The sequence below is a fragment of the Telopea speciosissima genome, chromosome 11, assembly GCF_018873765.1.
Source record: "Telopea speciosissima isolate NSW1024214 ecotype Mountain lineage chromosome 11, Tspe_v1, whole genome shotgun sequence".
NCBI classification, from domain to species: domain Eukaryota; kingdom Viridiplantae; phylum Streptophyta; class Magnoliopsida; order Proteales; family Proteaceae; genus Telopea; species Telopea speciosissima.
Window position 1 is genome coordinate 42,764,972 of NC_057926.1, and position 19,646 is coordinate 42,784,617.

General features: G+C 41.8%; 1 protein-coding gene across 3 annotated transcripts; it reads right to left on the bottom strand.

Moving 5' to 3' along the window:
• Window positions 1-6,825: 6,825 nt before the first annotated feature.
• Window positions 6,826-19,115, bottom strand: LOC122646612 (pentatricopeptide repeat-containing protein At2g19280). 3 transcript variants are annotated; one of them, XM_043840198.1, is made up of 3 exons: window positions 16,679-19,115; window positions 8,551-8,671; window positions 6,826-7,458 (listed from the first exon to the last, which is right to left on the bottom strand). In XM_043840198.1, exon 1 carries the CDS (start codon window positions 18,982-18,984, stop codon window positions 16,822-16,824), a length of 2,163 nt encoding a protein of 720 aa, XP_043696133.1. In that variant the 5' UTR covers window positions 18,985-19,115; the 3' UTR covers window positions 6,826-7,458; window positions 8,551-8,671; window positions 16,679-16,821. The 3 variants fall into 3 exon arrangements, with proteins under 3 accessions (XP_043696133.1, XP_043696134.1, XP_043696135.1); XM_043840199.1 differs by having other exon boundaries at window positions 8,393-8,671; XM_043840200.1 differs by lacking the exon at window positions 8,551-8,671.
• Window positions 19,116-19,646: the final 531 nt, after the last annotated feature.

Genomic DNA, 19,646 nt, shown 5'->3' on the forward strand with positions numbered 1-19,646 from the left:
CGAGGATCATGGGAGATGTTCGTGGATGGTTCGAGTAACGCCACAGGAAGCGGAGCTGGTTTTATACTCACTAACCCCAAAGGATTTCGAATCCAATATGCTCTCCGATTTGCCTTCCCAGCATCCAACAATGAAGCAGAGTACGAAGCACTACTGGCTGGACTCCGGGTGGCCAAAGCCATTCAAGTCACACACCTATCCATCCGGAGTGACTCCCAGCTAGTGGTGAACCAAGTGAATGGAGAGTACTAGGCAAAGATCGATCGAATGACGTCATACTTAGCACGTGCTCAAGAGTTGATCAGCGGGTTCATAAAGTTCGAGATGGTTCGAGTTCCCAGGGTCGAGAACACCACCGGCAATGCACTGTCTAGGCTAGCCAACGATGAACTCAGAAACCTGGCCAGTACAGAGTACGTGGAAATATTGCATGAAGCAACATACCAGGAGAATCAAGTCAATGAGATTGAGGAAGGGCCTAGCTGGATGGACCTTATACTCAACTACCTACAGAACGACGTCTTACTAGAAGACAAGGTCGAAGCAAGGAATATAAGGATGAGAGCTACAAAGTACACCGTCTTGGACGGAGTACTATACAAGAGGGGGGCTACAGCACCACTACTTCAGTACCTAATACCCAAGGGAGCCCAATATGCCCTGGCAGAAGTACATGAGGGGATTTGTGGAAGCCACATGGGAGGATGACATCTAGCCTACAAAATCCTTCGACAAGGACTCTCCTGGCCGAGAATGCAAGAGGAAGCAATACAATACGTCAAGGCTTGCGAGCAATGCCAATTGTTCACCCCAGTACCCCATCTACCCGTCACCAAACTGACATCGATCCTCAACCCTATTCCCTTTGCCATGTAGGGGGTAGACATCTTGGGAGACTTCACAGCAGCATCAGGCAACCGCAAGTACTTGGTGGTCGCCATCGACTACTTCACCAAGTGGGTAGAGGCCAAGCCATTGGCCAAGATCATAGAGAATGAAATGGAGAAGTTCGTTCGTGACAACATCATCTATAGGTTCGGTGTGCCAAAGATCATAGTCTCCGATAATGGGAAGCAATTCAACAACCCCAAGTTTAGAACCTTCTGTCAGAGCTACAACATTGACTATCGGCTTGTTTCGGTTGTCTACCCATAGGCCAATGGTCAGGTGGAGGTAACAAACCGAACCCTACTGGATGGAATAAAGAAAAGACTAGAAGAAGCCAAAGGGAAGTGGGTTGAAGAACTACTGAGTGTCCTGTGGGCATACCACACCACAGTAAGAACACCCACAGGGGAAAGTCCATTTCGTCTAGCATATGGCACAGAGGCACTGGCACCGGTAGAGGTCCTCGCCATGTCCCACAGAGTACTGCACTTCAATGAAAGGACATATACAGATGGACTGCGAGCAAATTTGGACTTCCTGGATGAGGTGTGAGAGAAGGCACTCCTGAGAAATGTGGCGTATCAGCAGCGCACAACCAAATACTACAACGCTAGGGTGCGAGAGAGATTATTTCACCAGTGGGACCTAGTCCTAAGGAGGGCAAGTGCATCGCAACCACGAAAAGAAGGGAAGCTATTGGTAAACTGGGAAGGACCATACATAGTTTCCAAGCAGATACGTCCAGGGACGTACCACTTGAAAGCTCCAGGGGCAAGAAGGTAGACCGTACCTGGAACTTAGAACACCTGAAGAAGTACTATCAGTAGAAGTAATAACAGCAGAGCAGCAGCACCACCGATAGCAGCAGTAAAATAGTAGCGGTAGTGGTAACAGTAGTAGTAGCAGTAGCAGTAGATGGCAGTACTGTTTCAAGGATAATTTGAAAATTTTTCTCATTTGAAGTAAAGAGTTAGTTTCGGAATACTTGTCTTCTACTACTCAAGTCGAATCACTGCCACCACACCAAGGCCCATTGGCCACCAAGGTCCGTTGACCACCAAGGCGTTATGCCACCAAGGCCTGTTGGCCACCAAGGTCCGCTGACCACCAAGGCGTTATGCCACCAAGCCCTGTTGGCCACCAAGGTTTGCTGTCCACCAAGGCGTTATGCCACCAAGGCCCGTTGGCCACCAAGTCCGATGACTACCAAGGCGTAATGCCACCAAGGCCCGTTGGCCACCAAGGTCCGTTGACCACCAAGGCGCAAGACCACTAAGGACTGTAGACCACCTGGGGTCGCAAAAGTAAGAAAACCATCGAAGCAACAAGGATCACATACATACCATGTCCACATTGAAGAAAGAAAGAAAGTTAAGTACATACAATCCAAAAGGAGATCACAATCCAAAGTTCAAGATCCAGAAAGTTCAAACCCATAAACATCTACAAACTCATTGAGCATTTGATGGAGGAGCGACATCCGACCCAGTAGGGGACATCATATCAGCCTCAGCTGGACGAGCAACACTCTCCTCTGGCAAGACCACGCCGTCCTCTGTTGCCACAGCACCGTCCTCAGGAGAAACACGATCCACAGTAGCAATCGCAGGTAACAGCGTAGTGACCTCTGGGAACCTCTAGAAATCATAACAGGGGTCTTCTCTAGAACGCGGACCGCCAAGTCCGAGGAAGTCAAGACACTAGGAATGTGAGCCAACTTACCCCTAGGGTCACCAACAGAGGCAGAAGCTCTGGAAGGCCTACGACCCCTACTAGGGGTGGAACCTCCAGAAACCTCCTCCCCATCACTAGCAATAGAGGAAGGCAAAGAAGAAGAAGTATTCGCGGGGGATGACGACCTCGAAGAAGACTCCTCAACAGATCCAACCACGACTGTAGTCGGATCCGAATCGTCAGATGATGACATAGACAAACAACGAAGTAGACTAGCTACTTACTCAGAACAACGGTCTCCCAAAGCCAAGCAACCAACGTGGAGAGAGGGATGCCAACCTGTAACCACCAATGCAGAACCAATCAAAAAAACAAAAAAAAAAAAGAGAGAAGAAAGAAAGGAAGAGAAAATGAAGACGACACGTACCAGACACAGCCAAGGCGTGGTCAGGGGCGCCGATCGGGTACGGGCACAGATTGAGCGCAGTAAGCAGGCGCAAACCATAGACCGGCACAAGCACGGATCGAGCGCTATGTATAGACGCGGACCTCAAGAGGGGCGCCAATTGAAGCAAGGGCACGAATCACCAAGAGGGGAGCCAATTGAAGTAGGGCACGGATCACCAAGAGGGGCATCGATTGAAGCAGCAAGTGCGAACCCAAGAGGGGCGCGGACCTCAAGAGGGATACGGATCGCCACAAGGGGCGCCGATTGAAGTAGCAGGCGTGAGTCCTAGTCGGGCGCGGACCGCGGATGGGCACTGATCAAGCGACAGGCGTGGATCAGGACGGGCGTCGATCGAACTAGGCGCGGACCGGACGTGAAGATATTGAACAACAGGCGAGCGTGGACCAAGGCAAACTAGACACACGAATGCAAGCACAAGGCAGAGACATAGCACAATGGGCAAGACACAGGTCAAGCACCAAGCCACACACGCCAAAGCAAGCCAAGTTCCAAGGCAAGGCTAGTAGCCAAGAAGTGTCAAGCAAGCAAGTAGAGGACACTACTGTTCATTGCAACCCAGGAACAAACACATGGGGGCACAATGAATAGCAATCAAACTCAAAGCCCAAGCAAAAGTAGAAGATGAAGAAAGCAAAAAGTGAAAAGGGAGAATGAGACAAGAGCATATAACTACAAAAAGAAGGAAAAAAGAAAAAGAGACAAAAAAGATGGGAGAGGAGAGTTTTGAACCCACAACCTCTCCCTCACCAAGTAAATTGCAGGCACACCCTCCAAGAAGAGATTATTCACCGTGAACCCCTCAATTGATACAAGAAAACAGGGAATACTCTCTTGATCACTCTGTTCCAAGAGAGTGAGGGGCAAATGATGAACCCAAAATCACCCTGACCAATCAGGGACTGCCACATGTCCTAACCCAAGAAAGAGGACCAGCTCAGGACCAGAACCAAGAAGACAAACCCAGGAGAGAGTCGACCCAAGCCGGACCCGGGCGCGGACCGCATGACCCCGGGCGCAGACTGTCCCCGGGCGCGGACTATCTAGGCGTGGACTATGGGGCGCGGACCACCCTGGGCGCGGAGCTATCTGGGTGCGGACTGCCATGGGCGCGGACTAGGCATGGATGAAGACCTCGAGCACGTCATCCCTGGGCACAGTCTCCCTCGAACACGACAGCAACCACCGCCATCAACAAGACACAGACCACATCACCAAGGACTCTAGGCCACCGCCTATCAAGTCACGTAGTCTGAACGGACTCGTGCACCAGGAACCTCATCTACCACATAGATAGGTCTATCCATCAACGATACCAAGTCTATCAAGGACACTGTGTCTCTCAGGAAGACGACTACCAAGTCTACCATGACACTACGTCTCTCAGGAAGACGACTACCAAGTCTATCATGACACTACGTCTCTCAGGAAGACGATTACTAAGTCTATCGTGACACCACGTTTCACGGGAAAACAACCAGTCAAGGATGAGCCCTGCTACTCAGGGACTCTATCACCTACGACGGACACTCTACATCAACTGGGACTCTCCGCACCGCCATGCTCTACTATAAAAGGTAAGGTACTCAGCCCCATCAGGGACATCTAAACTCATCTTGAATACTACTATTCACTCATCTGTTTGCTCAGAGAGATCTAACTTAGGCATCGGAGAGTCCTAGGCTAGAACCACACCGGTTCTCCTTTGTCACCCAGGGTCTTTTGCAGGTTACGACACTCGAAGGACCCCTGAGCAATTTCTTGACGCAATAGTTTTTAATTTTTTATTCAAAAGGTTTGAATGTCTTAATTTTGGGTTTTTTTTTTCACGTACCCCCCATGAGGTTTGACATAATTATGAAAATATCCCTTAGTTTTGAAAAATTTTGTGTGTCTCCCTGAGATTCTTAACAGTTAACAGATATCCCCATTTCATTAGTCTAAGTCTAACAGTGTTAAAATCAAAAAGTGAACTGACAGAAATGCCCTTACAAGAAAAAAAAAAAATCCCGCAACTCATCTTCCCCAAACGATTTAGGGAAGATGAGTTGCAGGTATGAACACCATTGGGTTCTTGAGGTTTTGGGCCGCATTATTTTTATTTTTTTATTAGAATAATACGTTTGAAACATTACTACTATTAATACTAGTAATATGATACTACAACTACTACTAATAATAATAATAATAATTTGTTTATATATATTGTTTATTTCAAGAGCTAGAAATGTTATTGCTAATGCTCTTGTTAGAAGAGCCTTGTCCTTAGCGAGGACAAATTTGCCTTTATCCAATCCCTATCTCTTTCAAGATGGGAGTGTATTTCACTCTTTTGAATAGAATGGGTTTTTTACCAAAAAAAATACTCAACTAGCATATGAAGTTATCCAAAGTCCAAAAGTTGATGGTAGTACATGTGGCTCCTCTTTTGATTTTGGTGACGATACATGGATGTAACATTAACTTAGTAAGCTTGGCGTTTCTATACTATGCTGAATTAACCAATCCAAAAGCTTGAGTTATTAGGTGTAAAGACTCAAATAGTATATGAAATCATCCAAAACTTCAAAGTTATGGTATTATTCGCTACTCAACCCCTCCACCACGCCCCCCCCCCCCCCTCCCAAGTGTTGCCCTCCATTTGAGTTGTAGTACATGCGGCACGTGTGACCCCTCTTTTGGGTGATTGTACTCTGATGCACCATTTAACTAAGTAGGTCTTTTTTTTTTTTTTTTTTTTTTGGGGGGGAGGGGGTGGTGTGGGGAAGGGGGTTAAAATTCTCTGCACTAGGGCGCAGGGTGGGAAAATTATCACCTCAATTTACCTATCCATCAATTTCCTCAATTCCTCTAATAAAGGGAGGTGGACCCCACCTGGGCAGCGTGTTCAGGCAGGGGGTAAGGTGGTCATTTTTGCCCCCTATTAGATGGAATTGAGGAAATTGAAGAGCAGACAAATTGAGGGGATAAAGATCCACGGTGTGCCCATAAGCATGGGGGTGGGCAAAATGACAGACCCAACCCCCTCCCTCTAAATACCCAAAATCCCACCCCTGTCCTGCCCCATGTGTCTGGATGCAGCCCAGACGCGCTCCCAGACAAAGAACATGCGCCCTTTTTTTTTATTGATTTGATGGGTCTAATACAACATTAATTTTTTTTTTAATGATGAATGATACCACATTGAATTACCCAAACCAAAAGCTTAAAATTGTTAGCTGCAAAAACCTAATTAGCAAATGCAATCATCCAATATCCCAGTTGTTCGATATTAGATGATTCCCAATATTTTGACCCTCCTACCTAGCTCCAGCCAAAGTCCATCAAACCCACACCAATAACATACTGATCCTAGTTTTGGGTTAGCACTTGCAGAACTAATAAGCTTTTATCAGAAGCAAAAAAAAAACACAGCAAGAACAGATATCATTCCACTCCTCATCGGTTCATCACTCCGAGGAGGTTGAGTAGCTATTAGTGGCAATGGTAAACCCTACCTGAACCACAACCATTGGTACCTGCAAGGAACCACCTGCCCCCATTAGCCTTCTTGTTTTCCTCTTCAATGCCATCAAATTCTTGTCATATGGGGTAATCGGTCAAGTGACATGCCAAGTAGGAGCAGGAGAATGCCATTGAGGAAGCATTTCTATTAGAAACACAAGAATTAACAGAGGCAATAAGCATAGTACCCAACACGTTTAACCTGTTTTGAGTTTACCATCTGTGAAAATCTATTTGAATGTGCCTTCAACTTAAAACCCATGAACATCCTTCACACACACATACAATTAGGCACAATATGCATCCATCAATATAGTAAATAAATATGCATGATATACAGATTAACATCTATACAGTACATATTTTTGATTCATTTGGATTTTGGGTTGCATTGTTGGTAAGTTAGGATCGATTCTTATGGGTGATAAGTTGAAAGAGACTCGTTTTGAGTGTGGTTTGCACATGTAGAATGAAGGCCTTAGTGTATCACAATGAGTGATATGGTGCAGATTAGAAGAGCTAAAAGGTCAAAAGGGTAGGTTGGAAATGATCTAGGGAGAAGAAAGAAAAGTTATGAATGGCCTTGGGTTGTAACACAACCAAAGTAGAGTTGAATGGCGAAATAGTATTCATATCCAACCCCATTTAGTTCAGATAAGGCAGGCTTGAGCAGTTGAGTTGGATTGGCATATACATGACTACATGTATTGTTCTGAACTCTTCAATGGAGAAGACGGGGAAACATTGATGTCCAATATGCTTGGACTCCATAAGGTGGCACTGCAACACTGATGGTAGCGACTGTTCACTGAACTCCAATATCAATTAAGTTCTGTCTAATCTTCAAGTGTGCTTGCATCGGGCTAGGCGTGAGGACCTACCATGCACGGAAGCCACGTTGCATTTTGCCACCCTTATCTTCATGTCTGCATGAAACATTAATAGTTAGGAAAGGAGATGTTGCATTAAGTGCAAAGTTCATGACATTTAAAATCTCATAGAAAATTATGTAGATGGAAAACTGAAAAGTTATTATCAGAAGAAAGGGAGGCAATATGAAAAATAATGCCTCAACTGGCTAATAAGAAAGAGAAAAAAAAATGGGCCCTGCAGCCAGGCACCCGCAGTTCCTGAAGTTTGCATTAGAGACACCTTCACAACACTTCAGTATCCCCGATTTGTCTCATTATGTCGAAAATAAAGGAAAAACCAGGAAAGATACGTCAATGCCTCAAGAAAATGGTTCATGGTCGCTACCATCTAGTATCTAACAGATAGCTTGTTGGATAACCATATCAAATTTTGAACCACCATGAATTCACAAAAATTTTGGTACAATTTTATGCACTTCATTAAATAGCATAGCAAACTCTCCATTTAACTTAGTTTATAGTAAATTAGTCTTCTAAGAAAGTGTATAGACCTCGTTTCACATATTTTAAGCCTAGTGATTACATAAAAGTACTAAAACTGAACCAGGAAGCTTTGGTTTGGTCCCTTCTCATGGTAGGCAAGTGCTAGTGCAATGCTTGCAGAGCCAGGTTCATGCCTGTACAATGGGTGCCACAACTTTACATGAGTGGGTCCTACTTTATCATTTGGACCCTGGCGTTGTGTTTTGGGATGCTCATTAAAGAAGTTTGTGCTACCATTTTCCTCATGGTTGCTTCAACTAAGCAACCAAAAATTTATAGACATAATCATCCTCACACAAAATACAACAGACACAATCAGCAAATATCATCAACAAAAATGCAGAAAAAAAATGCACTAGCAGTTACTGGATCCTCCAAGTAGAGCGTTGGAACATTATTGGCCAACATTTCACCATAATACTCTTTATTTGTTTGATGATTTCACCATAGTAGAGTAAGTACTAAATGCACCAAAATGCCACTTATTTAAGATTCCCTAAGCATTGAGTAAGAAAAAAATCCTCAATAAAATAAAATAAAAACCCATAGCAAATTGCAAGTAATCTTAATCCATAAACAGTGTTAAATGTACAGGTATGGCACCTGTTCAATTTATGTTCGGATGTCAGTGTGAAGTGTCTTTACAATATACGCATGGACAGCAGGGGCATTGCATCTCACAATAGAAAGGGCATGCAAAACCTCATCCTTCAAAAAATCCAACCTGATATCAAAAAAAAAAAAAGAATTTAGCACTCTGAAAATTAAATATACAGTTCAAACATATTAATGAGAGCCTCTTTGCGAAAGCAGGGGTATGGCTGCGTACATTATGAACCCCTCCCAGACCCAGCAGTGGCGGGAGCCTCATGCACTGAGTATGCCCTTTTAAACATATTAATGAGAGCTCAAGGCTCCATATGATTAATTGTAAGTAGTTTTCCGGAAAATAGCTGTTATGTTCAGCTGGATATATCAAATCAGTTACATAAATTAAGGATTTATATGATTGTTATTATCTACATGCTCGTTTCCTTTTGGTGTACATCTATATGCTCTCTTTTTTTTAACCCGAATACTATCTGGGATCCGGGGCAGCCCCTAGAATTTTATTAAAATAAACCAAAAAGATTACAAAGGGCGGGGGAGGGGGGAGGGGGGGGGGGAAATAACCCGCCTTACCCCAACCTGGATCACTCTTGCTCACTCCAATACAATAAAATGCTCACTCCTCACTCCTACATCTATATGCTCTTATTATTCTGGAAAATGATACGTTTAGAGTCACATATTTCATTTTCTGGAAAGTTAAGAGCATATGAAAGAATCAACAATTATACCCCGTACCTCAGTACATAAGTGACACTGTAAATTCACCTCTATATAATAGCTAAGTTGGCAGAACCAGTTCCAACTTATAGTATACTAAAACACTAAAAGAAAGAAAGGAGGAAGAAGACAAGAATGGAGAAGAGAGAAAATGGGAAGAAGGGTTGTGCTGGAGAAAGTTAGGAGAGATCGATTCTCCTCCCCTATATTTACTGATTTTGAAATAGTTAATACAAGATTAAATGAATACTCCTACACTAACATGTAAATACCCAAAAGGTTCTAACACATGCTTATTTCCCATAATACCTTCACTATATGTACTCTAACACTTCCCCCTCAAGCTGAGGAATAAATTTCATACATGCCCAGCTTGCTCAAGAGGGTATGGAACTGCAGAGAATTGATTCCTTTTTGTTGAACATATTTGCTAACTGATTCCATGTCTTCAAAAAGGGTGTGCAGATCCAATCAAAGTCAGTTTTCTCCTCTATGAAATGTGATCAACTTCAATGTGATTTGTACGATCGTGCAACACCAGGTTATGTGCTATGCTAATAGCCATAGTTCGAGAACTCGCGAGATCTCGGCGAGTTTCTCGGTCTTTTGAGAAATTGAGACGAGTTGGCATAGGACTTGCAAAAGTGCAACAACTCGACCGAGATCTCGCTGAGTTCTCAAGGACTCGAGAATCTCGACCCAAACTCCTTTATATGAGTGCCAGATCTCGAGATCTTGGTGGGAAATCTTGGTATACAGACACCTATCTATGCAAACCTTGGTATCCAGACACTTATTTAGGCCACGAACTAAGACAGACACTTATTTATGCCTAATATCATTTAAGTTACTTAAGATATTATTCATAAATAAGCATATACCCCTCTATTTGAATCCAATAAAAATAGTTAAAAAATCAAATTCTAAAAGGAAAAAAAGTCAACCCCCCAGTTCAAGAACAAAAACTGGACTTTCGGTGGTAGGTGCAATTTTCAACTTTCTAATGCTGGGGTTTTTCTCAAATCTAAAAATTCTATAAATCTTAATATGGTAAAACATTGCTAAAAACCAAAAGTACGGTACAATATTCATTTGTTTTGATGTCCAAGAAAATATTTTTATTCAGAGTGATTTTGACAACATTTGTGCACGCCAAATTAAGTTTGACCGGTACATAACTCCTATTTGGACTTTGCTTGTGCAAAATCTGATAGTGTCATTGTGTTTAAATGGCCTAAAATAGGCTAAATACCAAGTTTCAGACCCAAACTAGGTCTAAAACCCACCGAGTTGAGTCTTCGAGACGAAAAAAAAAATGCACCAACTCGGCAAGATCTCGCCGAGATCTCGACTCGACTCGGTTTTTCAAGGGACCAAGTTGGTACCGAGTTCTGAGTTTTAGTTCCTTGCTAATAGCAACCTTGTTGTCACAATAAAATCAATCAAATGGAGCCCTCAATTTCAAACCCCAATTCTTGAACTAATTTCGTCAACCATAAGAATTCACGAACTCCATGTGCCATGGCTCTAAACTCTACCTTTGCACTTGATCTAACCACAACAGATTGTTTTTTACTTCTCCAAGTAACCAGGTTCCCACCTACAAAGGTGGAGTATATTGCTCTATGGGAAACAAAGCTTGCCTAATCAACATCAATGTAGCCTTCAACCCATATAATGTTTGGTATACAACAATCCTTTTCCTAGACTGGTCTCAAGTACCTAAGAAACAATACACATCATCTCACTCCTAAGAGCATGCATAAACTGGCACACCACCCCAACAACATAAGCAATGTCTGGATGAGTGAGAGAGATAGATCAACTTCCCCACCAGTCTTTGATACTTCCCTGCATCAATTAGGGAATGTCCACAGTCTTCACCTAGTTTAGGATTTTGATCAATGTGTACAGCCCAACATCCCTGTCTCCCTCAAAAGGTCCAACACAAACTTTCTTTAACAAATATTTATGCCCTTTTCAACCTTAACACTTCAATTCCCAAGAAATATTTTAAGGTACCAAGGTTTTTTATTTCAAACTGTTGAACTGTTGAACTAAGTAGGCTTAAAGCCTATTACTTCTTGGTCATTTCCAATTACAACGATGACATCCACATAGACAATTAAAGTTGTGATGTTCCAACAACCTTGTCAGTGAATGGTGTATAGTCACCCTGACTTCGAGTGTATCTATTCTTTAGTATAGCTTGTCTAAACCTTTCAAACTAAACCTTCGGAAACTGTTTGAGACAATAGAGAGCTTTCTTAAGCCAACACATTTTACCTTCGACTAGGGGAAACTTGAAGCTAGGAGGGACTTACAGATACACTTCCTCTTCAAAGTCACCATAGAGAAACGCATTCTGCATGTCCAACTGATATAGTAGCCAATCCCGATTGGTCACTAATGATAAAGAACTTTTATCGAGTTGACCTCAGCCACTAGAGCAAATGTCTCCTGATAGTTAATTCCATACACTTGACTATATTCTATGGCCACCAGCCTAGACTTATTATATCTTTCAATAGTGCCATTTGATCAGTGTTTGATTTAGTAGATGCATCTACATCCTTGGCATTCTTCCCTCTAGAAGATCAACAAGCTCCCAGGTAAAATTATTTTCAAGTGTCATCATCTCCTCATCCATAGCTTCCTTCCACTTTGGGTCAATTATGACCTCGATCTCGATGACATTCTTGGGAACAGGAGTTGAGGAAAGAGTAACTAAATAAGCAAAACATGTAGGAGAGATTGAATCATAGGAAATAAACGCGACAATAGGAATAGTGTAAACTCTTTTTCCTTTCTGAACAACAATAGGGAGATCTAACTCTGGAGGGGAAGGAATGTTACCTAAATCAGGAAAGTAAGACTCAAGATGAGGATCAAAAGAGGATTGGCAGATCTTCCTCTCCCTTGTTTTGTACACAAGTAATTTCTCAATGCTAGGATTCCCTTCTGTACCAACTCCCCCTGGTTCTAAATCATAGTTGTCAAGGCGTCACCTAGGCATCCAAGTGCCATTTGTTGGAAGGGTACCTTGGTTGCCCAGGCAACGCTATTAATTTTCTCCCTCTTCTAACACCTAGGATCGCCTAGACATTGTGACAAATGCAATAAAATAGACAATAATACCCTCATCTCTAACCTTATACCCTTCTTTCTTCTTCTTTCTTTCTTTCTTTCTTCTTCCTCCTACAACCCCACCCGCCCCCACCCCTCTGCACATCTGAGTGATCAAACATCGCCATCCTCACCACCGGTATCGCCCTTGCTGACATCAGAGCACCATCGTCTATCTGTTAGCAGCACCGCCATTGCCGATCCTAGTTCCCACGGATCAGCAATTGCTGAAAATCCCAGGTGAAGTGCCCAATCTCAACCTAACTTGAGATTTGGCTGGTTTGAGCTGTGAAATTCCCAGGTGAAGTGCCCAATCTCAACCTAACTTGAGATTTGGCTGGTTTGAGCTGTGAAATTCCCAGGTGAAGTGCCCAAGTTCACAAGAACTGATAAACCTTCACAGTTCTATCCCTCTAGGACCAGTCGTCTTCTCACCCAGACACCGTCACAGCTGAAACCCTAGATCGTAGGGAAAGAATTCTTTCAATTTCTCCTGAAAACTTCAAATCTTGAATCGTTAAAAATGGTCGGGAGCATCAGCTCCTCTCCTACCATAATTCTCGCCATCGTCCTTTGCTAATTCAGGGGATTGGAGGATGATGCATCCATCCACGCTGTTCTTGAACACAAGCCTGAATTCACACCAAAAGTTTTTAGTTTCACGACATCTAAGCCAGTCTCTCTTGGAAACTCTATCTGTCGTAATCCGATGACTAGTTTTGGCGGTTTTAGAGTGAAATCTGAGATGGGTGGTTCTTCTTCGAGTGGTGGAGATGGTATTCGGACTCTGTTAGATTGTTTGGGAGGGGAAACGTGGGAGACGATCTGGTGGTGCTGTTTGCTCTACAGTACGCTTGCAAGAGAATTGCAGTGGTTGTGACTTCTCCCTTCAAAATTTGGAGCTTGGGAAGCATGCAGGACTAACCAATGGAAGTACTGCCTAGCTGCATCTGCAGGCGCTGGCAGAGACGCTCCAAAGCCACTGGATATTATTTCGGTACTCCTACTTCCCACTCTTCGATTGAATTTTTGGAGGTATACACGTGTTTTGAGCATCCAAAGTCTAATTTGAAGTTATCCTGAACTGCTTTTACGAGCTTGGTTTTGCTGCAAAGCTCTTGAAGTGAAACAAGATCGGAGATGTCGGCTTTGATGAGGGGAATGGAAGGAGGCGATGCCGGGAGAGAATCGCAGATCAACAGAGAAGAAATTTCAGTTAGTGCCCCAACTCTAATATAGGAGTATAGTGGGTTTCTATCTAATCTATAGCACTAGGGCTCAGGACACACAAACAGCAGTAAAACACATGGACTGTGGACTGACAAATTGATATTTGCTCACCAAGGCCAAAAAAGTCCTGTCAAGCTAGTAAGAACATTGCAAAAGCTGACATAGAATGGAGTAATGATGTCTCACATGAATTTGATCAGTGTTGGGCCAGCATCATCATGATGATTCCAAATATGCACACTGGCTAGAGTTTAAGATCCCAATGCCTTCTGCCATACTCATGGAGGGGCTTTCTGTGATCATCATCATATCCTACCTAACTGCACCCATATTTTTCCAACCCAGCTCCCCATTGGTAATCCTATTTCCAATTAGTCACACCATCTAGATTCTAATCCTCTCTCACCTTCTAATTCCCCAAAGCCTAACCATTAGCTGACCATCTTGCACTCTGACATTAACACCCAAGACAATCAAATTTCTTTGAATTTCAATGCTTCCTAACTTCACAACCTTTCTTATTTATTTATTTTACAGTCTAGTTTTGGAAAAACAAAGAAACTAGTCAAATCCTGGTATTCCTTGGTGTAACCTGATACATTTAAGCTGAAAACTTCAGGTATTATGCAACAACCACCATTTTTATTAATGTTTATTAGTGTCAGGTGGGTTTCAATAACCCTCTGCCATAAGTTCATAGTATGACTCATTAGTTTTATGCCTCTATAGTTATTGCAACTCTGAGGCATAAAACTAATAAGTCAAGGAACTACTATTACGGAGAACCAATTTGGTTTTATGCCAAGAATATCCACAGCAAAAGCAATTTACTTACTCAGGAGACTCATGGAAAGATTTAGAGATTGCAAGAAGGATCTCCATATGGTCTTTATTGACCTAGAAAAAGCTTATGACAGAGTCCCAAAAGAGTTAATCTGACAAGTACTAGAGAAGAAAAGTGTTTCAAGTAAACATGCAGACATAATTAAAGATATGTATGATGGTGTGGTGACTAGTGTAAGAACTGTGGGGGGTCAAGGTAGTGAATTACCAATCACAATTGGGTTACATCTAGGATCAACTTTAAGCCCTTATTGTTTCGCTTATCATGGATGATTTAACCAGAGACATTCAAGATGAGATTCCTTGGTGTATGCTTTTTGCTGATGATATTGTTTTGGTGGATGAGGCAAGAGCAGGGATTAATGCCAAGTTGGAGTTATGGAGATCAACCATGGAAAGGTTTTAAGATAAGTAAAACGAAGACGGAGTATATGGTGTGTATCTTTAGTTACACTAGGGTGGATAATGAGGTGGTGAAAATTGATGAGAAGGAGATTCCACAAAGTAATTATTTTAGGTATCTGAGCTCAATCATAAATAAAGTAGGTGATATAGAGAATGATGTTTCACAGAGAATTAAATTATAGTTGGTTTTTAGGTTAGGGAAGCAAGTAAGAAAGGAAGAAGAAGATGGAGGAGGAAGAGGAAAAGGAAGAAGAAGGAGACAAGAAGGAGAAGAAGAGTGTATTTCAGTGGAAAGAACTTGTGAGTTGAGAGACTTCTCCACACAACCAAATAACCTCATTACTAATTAGAAGAGAATTACATTCAACTCCCTAGGGAGGTAAAAGATAAAAAAGGAAAAAACAGAAATTACATAAAGAGGAAACTAGACATAAGGCTAGTTCCTAAAGTACCCTTATTACATAGCTTCTAATAACTCTAACAAATATGACGGATGAAGTGGAGAGCTGCGTCCGGAGTGTTGTGTGATCAACATATTCCTTTAAAACTTAAAGGAAAATTTTATTGGACAGTTATATGACAGGCTGTGCTGCATGGTGCGGAATATTGGGCAGTTGAGAAACATCCTATAGATAAACTCAATGTAGCAAAGATGATGTTGAGATCGATTAGTGGCGAAACTACGAAAGATAAAGTAAGGAATGATCATATTAGAGCTGATTTTGGAGTAGCTCCGATACATGATAAGCTCCGAGAAAGTCATTTGAGGCGGCATGGCCATGCACAACGGAGGGCTTTCGATGCTCCAGTACGGAGGAGTGATTTGATTCAGATTGAACAAACTAAAAGAACCAGGGGCAGACCAAAAATGACCTTAGGAGAAGTGGTGAGGAAAGACATGCATAGCCTAGGCCTTGTATCAAGTGTGACCTCGAATAGAGCTGATTGGAGGACAAGGATCCATGTAGCCGACTCCATTTAGTTGGGATAAGGCTGAGTTGTTGGCTGTTGTAGTGTCAAATAGAAATCGAAATGTGGCATGGCCAAGCGGTAAGGCAACACACAAGAGCTAAGGCGCTAAGCTCGACAGCTGCCAAGCAAGCCAATGTGCCATCCCTATCCTTCCCAATGACGCTTCCTCTGATTTGAATGAATGAGGAATAAAGGCAGGGATTCCCCAAACATTGGTAATGTAACAAGGCAGTCTAAGAACATGAATGAGACGCCCAACTCACAGGGACTAAATAGGGAACTTGTCACCTTAGGGAGTTCGGATTGCTCCACCAATGTAGAACGAAAAAGAAGAATTTTAAATGCGTTAAGGCGGTAAACATGTGGTCTATGATCACAAAGAAAAGGCCTTACCAAGCGTTTATCTTATTTGTTTCATTTTTATCTTATTAGTGCCCTAGCCTCTGCAATTTTAATTCAACACAGACAAGTGAAAAGAAATTGAGTCTATATACTTTTATCCAATACATAGCATTAGATATTACTTTATATACTTAAAATTAGAAATGAATTCATCTTGAACCAGCACTACTCTGTCAGCTTCATGGTGTTTTTTTTTTTTTCTCTATGAATCTATCAGCAAGAAGACATTCTTGCAGTACACATCTTTTCCAAACGCTTATGTTATACACTAAACCATCTAGACCATCTAGGATCACATCCATATCTGCAACAGGAAGGCTCTGGGTCTGACCCCAGCTAACAACCTCAAAAAGAAATTTGAATGGAAGCTAAAATGGGCAGGGGAAGATAAAAGTATCAATGTATGATGAAACAGAAGCAGTACCTTGCAATGCCTCTTAGATCTCTCAATCTGCAAAAATTGCCAGCTTGCAGAGACTGTGATAGAAGAAAGGAAAAGGATAAATGAAGCCATTTTACAACCCCAGGTGCCTCAGAACGATAAGAAGCAGGTAGCACTTGATAGGATTAGTGTGTTGTAACCATATACTGAGATATATCAATATCAATACCATGCTTCAGCAGTATTTGGTGCATCTTAATGCTTGTAGCTTTTATAGGATCGTCAACCAAGTTTTTCTCAAAACCATGCACAAGTAAATGGCAAGTAACACTGTTAGGAATGATACCATGTTCTACCATCATACTCAGTAAGTGGAAAGCATCATCTATGTTTCCCACACTGCAAAATCCATGTATAAGTGTGTTGTACAATATTAAGTCTGGAATTAACCCGGCATCCAACATCTTCCGGAATAAGGCATTAGCCTCACCCATACGGTGGGCCTTGCAATAACCATTAAGAAGAGCACTACATGTTACAACATCAGGTCTCATCCCATGTTCACTCATGTATGACCAAACAAGAAATGCTTCCTCAAAGCTTCCCAGCTTAGAGAACCCACTAATGACATCAGTGAATGTTAAAGTATTAGGAGAAAACCCCCTTCTAATGAGCTCGTCTAAGATGTCTCTTGACTCTTTGACAAAGCCTCTTCTGACAAGACCATGAATAATAATGTTATAAGTTGTGATGTCAGGTGAAACATCAGCTGATCTCATAACATCCAACAACCTAAAAGCACTGTGCAGGTGTCCCACTTTTCCATATCCATCGATTAATGTGTTGTATGCAAAAATATCAGGTTTCAGACCCTTCCTTGCCATCACCTGGAACATATATTCTGCAGTCTTCAAATCCCCAATTTTGCAATAGACCTCAACTAACACTGTGTACGTCACAATAGACGGTTCAGTTCCCGTCTTCAACATTTTTCCAAAATAATTGAGAGCTGTTCTTATGTCACTAACCTTACAGTAACCTCCAATAATGGTAGTGTAACTATAACAATCAGGAAACATTCCCAATGCAAGCATCTCAGAGAAAACTGCATCAGCTTCAATCAATCTCCCATCTCTGCATAATATTGTGATAAAGCTATTGTAAATGAAAAGGTTGGGAGTGAAACCAAAGATTTTCAAAATAACCATTGCTTCCTCCAACCTACCTGCTTTACAGTAGCCATCAATAACTGAAGAAGCCAAAACTGAATCTGGAAATATATTCATTTCAATCATTTTGAACAATATAGAAGTGGCTTCCTTTAGGTAACCCATTTTGCAGAAGGCATCAATCACAATTGTAAATGCCACAACATCAGGTTGCAACCCATAATCTTTCATATCCACAAGCAACTTACAAGCACGTTCAAGCATGCCTAGTGCACAATATTCATGGATGAATAAACTAATAATAGAAGCATTGAAACCCATACCTTGATTCTGCATTTCCCCAAATATTTCCCAAACTAAATCTATCTTACTTGACTTTAACAATGCCTTTAGAAGAGAATTACAGACTCCAGGAGGAGGAAAGATGCCGAGGTTTTTCATTTTCTTGACTGCTTCAATAGCCAAGTTTACCATATCTTCCTTGACATAACACCCAACAAGCATACTATAAACAATTTCCAACACCCTTCTATTTTTTGAGGTTTCTTTGAGGACATCAAACAGTAAGTTATGCCATTCTTCTCTTCCATCATCATTCCTAACATGATATAGAAGAAGATCCATGGCTCTATAATTCATGTTTCCAGAAACCAGAATATTTACCATAGTACAAACTGATAGAATTGCATGTTTTGCTCTAGTGCAGTCCTCACACCACGTGAAGAAGTAGAAAGCAAGTGCAGCATCAGAAGTCTCCTCAAACAAATCATTCAAAATCCGAGTTACATTCAATTCATCAATATCAATCTTGTTCCCAATTCCAGAACCGAAATACCACCCTCGTTTTGAGAGAATCAATTTTACTTTCTTCATTTCAGCCTTCATTCCCCAACTCTCAAAACCTGATGAATCCCATTTAACAGACTCTCTCGTTCCCTTCCCACTAAGATAATATCTGCTGTGATCTGAAGATTCAACTGAAATGCATTCTAGATTCTGTATGGAATTCTCATCAAAGGGAATAAAGTTTTCAAAAGTAGCCACTTCATTCTCCAAGACTGATAAATATGTTGACGTCAAACTCCTCAATGTAAGGAACTGAAATTTTTTATTTCTTCCCAGAAACAATCTCAGACCAACAACAAAACTGTGGGCGACTGAAAATGAAGAAGCCCACATGAAGCACCTGAACTTACCAATAAAGATGATCAAAGAAGACCCCAAATTAAGAATGAACTATTAAGGCCCAAGTTAGCATCAACTCAAGGCTCTAAAAGCCCTCCTGCATTTAAGAAAACCGAAGAAGTTGTAAGCAAATGAAAAACAAACAGAGTATTGGTACAAAATGTAAGAACCATTTCCAGTGAAGGGAATGTAAGAAAATGAATGTAGAAGAGAAGAGTGGGGGGAGGAGGAAATTGAATCGCATATGGGTAATAATCAATCACCATAAGGTTAAAATCCAACTGGGCAATCAATAAAGAAAACAGCTTTTTTGCACTTCAATAAGAAAGGAAATACAAAAAGATGCACATCCATGAAACTTAAAAACCCTATAAGCAAGAGTTTAACCTGAAACAAATGCAAATTTCAAATAAAAAAAGTAAGTCTTGCCAAAGACTGTGAAAGATTGCGAGCTTACCCTTCAAATTGCAAGAGAATCGACGTCCTGGTTGAGGGACTGAAGTCATCGCCAACCTCCTCTCTCTACTGGTTCTGCACGCTACAAGAAGAAGACGACTAGTTTGGGACTAGCCATTTAATTTCTTATTTCCAGTTTTACCCTTCTTCTTTTCTGAGATCCTCTTAGGTCCTTATTTTGGTTTTCTTTCCCAGTTTGT

Coding starts and splice junctions, on each gene's coding strand:
- LOC122646612 (XM_043840200.1), bottom strand. CDS start 18,984: ATGTGGGCTTCTTCATTTTCAGTCGCCCACAGTTTTGTTGTTGGTCTG.